Genomic DNA, 5,865 nt, shown 5'->3' with positions numbered 1-5,865 from the left:
GAAGGCAGGTCAGAAACAAAGAGAAATGAAGGATTGTTGTGTTGTTTAAGTTGTGTCTGACTCTGTGACCAGATGGACTGTAGCCCGCCGGGCTCCTCTGTCCATGGGATTCTCCAGCCAAGAAGACTGGAGTGGGTGCCATTTCCTTCTCCAGGGGATCTTTCCAACCCAGGGATCAAACTTGCGTCTCCTGTGGCTCCAGCATTGGCAGGCAGATTCTTTACCACCGAGTCACCTGGGAAGCCCGAAATGAAGGATAACACCTGTATTTTTTATATGAGCAACTGAGTGGGTGGTGGTCTGTTTTCTGCAACGAGGAAGAGTTCAGCACTGAGAAGACAGGATGGAGAATGGGAGCTTGGCAAGGCTGAGATGCCAAATAACCATCCAGGGGACAATATTGAGTGTTCAGGTGGCTCATAACAAAGGAACTCAGGGGAAAGCTGAGGACTAGACTAGACCCAGGTGTCATGAAATAATCCATGGCATTTGAAGCTAGGGGGCTAGATGAGAACACTTAGGGCATCCATGTGAATCAGAAGGGAGAAGGTGTGAGGACTGAGTCCGGGAGCACTTGTGTCGCTGATCTGGACCAGTGATGAGAATAAGTGATGATGGGAATCTTCCAAGGAGAGAGGGCCAACCACATGACATGCTGCCAAGAGGCTGAGAGAGAAGAGGCCAGAGCACTGGCCATTGGCTTGAGCAAGCTGTCTGTCGCCTGTGACCCGAGGAGTGCAGCCTGGCAGGCCGGTGGGGCTGGAAGTGTGATGGGGTGAGACTGGGAGGTGGGGAGCGGAAGTGGGGATGCCGAGGAGACAATCCTCTGGAACAGCTGTGCTGTGAGGAGGAGCAGAGAGGCAGGGAGGAACTAGAGGACCACAGGCAATCAAGAGAGGGCGCTCCTTTTGTTTAGGGGTTGAGTGCTTCTAGGGCCGGTTTGTGTGTTGATGAAGTGGCAGTGATGGTGGGCAGGGCGGGGGGTGGGTGGGGGTGGATTGGATGGTTGAAATTGTAGCCTTTGACATGGAAGGAGGCGCTGGCTCCCAGAACACAAGTGGAGAGAGAGGTTGGCCCAGGCCATGCACCGGACAGGAGGGAGGGTACACCAGCTGGGACAGTGTGGGGACACTGGAGGACGTTGATGGGCTTCCAGGCCGACCCCCTGCTCTTCAGCGGCCACCACTGTCTGCTAATAAAATGAGGACTGTCCATGCCAGGAACTCTTCAAGGGGCAGAGATTCTTGGTCTGTGGTCGCAGCAAACAGTGTCTGTCCACACCTGCATCTCCAGACCGTGCCATGCCAATGGCAGAGGCGGTGCTGTCTCAGATTTTAGGAGCGACTGAAGGACAGACAGTACTGAAAGGCCTGAAGTGAGACACCCAGCCAGGTTTGGGCAGTCCAGGCAGGGGGACTGCAGGGCTGAGGTGGGGAGGTGGGGAGTACCCAGGCGTGGTCTCCAGCCTCCTACTGGGGCTTAAGGCCACTGGGGATGCAGCACTGGAAGGGGCAGAGAGCTGTCCGGCAGGAAGGATTGGAAGGGGCGTATCAGTGGTTTGGGGCAATAAAGATGGAGTCCTTGGGTCAACGGGCTCAGGTTCTATTTCTCCAGAGCTACCATTCCCTACCTGCCTCCCCTGCCTCCCTGCACCATCTTCCTTTACCTACATTTGACTGCTCTGTGCGTGTGTGTGTGTGTGTGTGTGTGTGTGTGTAAATCCTCTTTTCTGATCTCTTTTCTTCTCTTTGCTCTGCGCTTCTCTCATCCCCCTTGTCTCCTGCCACCAGCGGAAAACACGCTCAGTCCTGGGCAAACATTAACCCCAGGTGATGTTTTCAAGAGAGGGAAGAGCCCAACGGAGTGAGAAGCCAGGTGTCAGGGCCAGAAAGAAGAAGCAGGTCTGGGATGCGGGCGGCCACCCACAGGACCAGGGTTCTGCTTGGGGCCACCGGGGGACAAACCCAACCCCCGGCCAGGTCCTCCTAGCAAAAACCTCCTTCCCTGCACTGGAGCCAGGCCTCTGCAGAGTAAGAAATGGGGGGACGGTGGGGTGGGGAGACGCTGAGTTCAGTGAGAAGGCGGGGTCCCAGCCCCCTTACCTCCTCACCCCTTTGAAAATCTGAATAAACAAGGATGGGGTGCAGGGCAGGCGGTCAGGGCCAGTGAGCCTCCCAGGCCCCCGCCGCCCACGCCCATTTGGGGGGATCCAGACTGGGTGGGTATGGAGCGGATTCAGGGGGCGCCCAGCCTCAGGCTTGGGCAGCCTCCACAGCACAGCCGCCCTCCAGCCCAGGGCTGGGGGTGCCCAGGTAGGGACTTTATCACCTACGTTTTTCGCATCACCCGGCTGCGCTGGACACGGGGACCAAGCCCCCCAGTTTTGCAAGGCCCAGGAGAGGTATTCTAAAATGGGGGGTATTGCCAAAATGGGATTACTGGTGACCTGAGTTTCATTTTAAACTACCTTTAATCTTGAAGGGGCAGTCAGTGCTCCAAAACCAGTGGTTTGGAGTCCAGGAGCCCCACGCAAGCAGCTTCCTGGCTCAGTGACCTTGGGCAGGTCAGCTACTCCTTTCTGAGCCTCTGATGAAGCCTCTCTTCAGTGCAGAAGTTCCCCCCACCCCAGTTCTCCCACTTCTCAGGACACAGGTCCACAAGCCAACAATCCCAGTCGTCCTTTAATTGGGCAGAAACTATAAGATTTAAGCAGGGAGAGTTTATACCCTAATTAAAGGAAGAGTCAATCAGTGATCCCCTCCTTTCCAGAGGAGCCCCGCACCTGTCCTCAGCCCCAGGGACAGAAGCTTCCAGCCGCAGGGCAGCCCAGTTACACTGAGTTTACTAGGGCAGGTAATATGGCTATTTATTGAAAAACTGCTAGCATCAGGTGCTGTGTGGGTAAGTGAATTGTCTCCAATCCTTGCCACTCCTCAGCAAGCTAGGTGTCATCAGCCCCATTGTTCGCATCGGGTTCCCTGTTTAGCATATCTGAAGTCTTGCCCAGCCCCACGGATTCTAAATCTCCCTTTAGAGAACTAAGTAAAATGATTGGCTAGGGCTCAGGAAAACCCCCCTGGATTAGGACTTGAAATCGCAGGACTCACACCACGGGTGGCCAATTTCAGGCCAGTGTTCGGAGATGAGGAGAAGCTGCCTTCCCAGGAAAGGTTGTTCTCCAAGAATTGTTTTGAGATCTACCGTGGGAGAAGGGAAACGAGCCTCAGTCACGGTGGGTGGTGAGTGGTGCTGTTTTCCTAAAAGGAGGAAGCCACTTTCGTTCAAAGGGCCGTAGGATTCGGCTGGAAATGGGTTTCTTTGCAGTTAATCATCTGCAAAGCTCTTTGCACGCCTGATTTCCAGAAGCTCAGAGCTCACACTTAGGGTCACAAAACCCTGGGCATTTATTTGCCAAGCTCCAAGGATGTTATCCCTGTGGATCCTCCCCGCCCGTCTCCTTTCCAGAGCGAAACCCATTCCGTGGCTTTTGCAGGAAGTCTTCAGGCCCTTGTGTCCGGCCCTCTCCGACATCAAAGCCCCCCTGAGAGCAAAGGACTTTGAAAAGATACGAAACGCTCGGGTTCCCTTATCGCGTCCCCGCTCCCTCCCGAGCAAGTCGTAAATTCCGAGCCTCCGCGGCCGCTCCCCGCCGCTCTGCTGGCCCCAAGGTCTCAAAGGACAGACTTGTCACTTCCCGCCCCGCCCCCGGGGCCCCGGCCGAGGCCGAGTGAAGCGGGGTTGGAGGGGCGCAGGGTTCAGGACGAGCTGGAGGGGGCGGGTGCACTGGGCGCCCCGAGGTGCCCCTCATCACGTTCCGGGACCCTGCTTTTCTCCGAAGCCCTTCGGGGCGCGATAACACCCTCCCACCGCCGTATGTCTGTGCTTCTCCGCAGGCCAGGAAGGCGTCCTGCGCTGCCACCCGGAGCTGGCGGGCCGCCAGCTGCCGTGGGGTCGGCTCACCGCCGAGTCGCAGCGGGAGCAGAGCGCCGCGGGCCTGCAGAACCTGGGCGCGGCCGAGCGGCTCCGGTTCACCGAGCTCACCGCGCAGTACCGCACGCGCTTCGGCTTCCCCTTCGTGCTCGCCGTGCGCCTCAGCGACCCAGCGGCGGCGCCCCGCGAGCTGGCGCGCCGGCTGCGCTGCCCGCCGGCGCAGGAGCTGCGCACCGCCTTGGGCGAGGTGAAGAAGATCTGCCACCTGCGTCTCGCCGACCTGCTCGGGGAGCAGCCGTAGCGGCCGCGCCAGCAGAGGACCCCAGGACGCACGTCGGGACGCACCAGGGCCGCGGGCGCGCGCGATGCGCTTGGAACGAAGTCCACCCCCGCGCACGGAGGCCGGGGCGAATCGAGACAGTCGCACGAATAACGAGCCCTTCTGTCACCCTCCCCACACGCGCACCCTTTGCCAAAATATCTGTTGATAGTTTCGGGCTTTGCCACCGATGTATCCAGCTCACTGCTCCAATTCTTCACTCCCGTTGCGGCCCGTTGACACCACCTGCCTATGCGGATTCCAAAGCGCTTATCCAGCTCGTTTTGGCCCCGCACCCTCTCCTGCTATACCCCCAGCCGCAAAACAAAACGGACAAAAAAGGAATCTTATTCTCCAGTGGTTTGTCTGTTTTTTTTTTTTATTCTTCTTCTTCTTCTCCCACCTTAGTTGCTGCGCCGACACTTCCATGAGAGTGGAAGGAGTCTCTCTGAAACTTGGACAAACACCGCGGAGCTTGAGCTGGGACTGACAAAGCGGCCTGCGGGGATGGAGGGCGGGAGAGCGCCCCACGGGGGCCGGCGTTGCGGAGGCACCCGGTGGGGGCCGGCAGAAAAGGCTAGGAGTGGGGCTTCTCCAAGCTGGATGGCCCTGAAGGTCCGGGGCCCTATAGAACTGATAAAGCGGGGAACGGAGGAAAATCGGTTCTGGCCAGAAGAGGCCGGACCCGGGGTTCCAGAGCCCCAGAGAACTGGTGTCTAGTGTGTCTGCTCACACAGCAGGAGCCCACCACCTTTCTCTCTCTCCCAGTCACACCCACCAGAAGGTCCAACAAACCCCAACAAGCGCTCCTTAGGCTTCTGTTGGCAGAGGAGAAACAAGCCATGCCATTCTCCTCACCGCAGAGGGAGTAAGACGTGAAGGCAGAACTGGCCCTTCTGAAGACACGAACCTCCATTAGTGACCAGCCGGGGTCTGCAGGGCAACAGGAGCAATAAAATCTTTCCATAAAAAGCAGGACAGCAGCACCTTTGATTGGGGGCTAAATTCCACGGAGACAAGCCACCATGGTAGCACGGGAATTTTAATCCAGGAACCCTGCTCCCCTTTGCCAACTTACAGGTGTTGCCTGCTAGTGGTGAGGGTGAAGGCCGGAGGCTGGGGACAGCAGTAGGTGGGGAAGCCAGGAGGTGAGCTGAGGCCCCACCGTCGCTGTTGACCAGGATCTCCCCTGCCATGGGCTGGCAGAAGGGCCAGGGGAGTCCCCAGAGCCTTCTCTGGATGGGGGAACACCAGGTGTCTATTACAAAGGACCTGGGTGCAAAGGTGGGGCCCCTGGGCCTGGGGATAGACGCCTGCCTCCCTCTTGCGGGGGTAACCTGGGGGCTTTCCTGACACAAGCAAGAAACCTGCTGTTTGACAAAGAAGATTTTCTGGCCCTGGATACAAGGACCAAGGGCTGGGCCTGAGACTGAGAATAATAAACTATATTGAAGGGACCCTGCCCAACCCTAGGGTGAGCCCACCTCTTAGAGGGACCCCCATATAAATATGCTCAGGCTAGGACAAACGGGAATCCCCAGGGCCGGATCCAAAGCCCTATTTTTAGAGGCGAGGAGCTGCATTTTGCTGGGCTCAGGCACCATCTGGTGTCTACT

The 5,865-nt window shown here is 57.7% G+C and overlaps 1 protein-coding gene across 1 annotated transcript in view; it reads left to right on the top strand.

Annotated features, from left to right (window-relative positions):
- The window catches only part of URAD (ureidoimidazoline (2-oxo-4-hydroxy-4-carboxy-5-) decarboxylase), a 9,499-nt gene extending 4,892 nt beyond the window's left edge, over positions 1-4,607 (top strand). Inside the window, exon 2 of the mRNA XM_010851219.1 lies at positions 3,894-4,607. Coding sequence (XP_010849521.1) covers positions 3,894-4,231 — 338 coding nt within the window. The 3' untranslated portion in view covers positions 4,232-4,607. The remainder of the gene's footprint in view (positions 1-3,893) is intronic.
- The last annotated feature ends 1,258 nt before the right edge of the window (positions 4,608-5,865 follow it).

Source organism: Bison bison, unplaced genomic scaffold, assembly GCF_000754665.1.
Source record: "Bison bison bison isolate TAMUID 2011002044 unplaced genomic scaffold, Bison_UMD1.0 scf7180017864299, whole genome shotgun sequence".
NCBI lineage: Eukaryota > Metazoa > Chordata > Mammalia > Artiodactyla > Bovidae > Bison > Bison bison.
The sequence above is the reverse complement of the archived record's forward strand: the minus strand, read 5'-3'. Positions and strand labels throughout refer to the sequence as shown.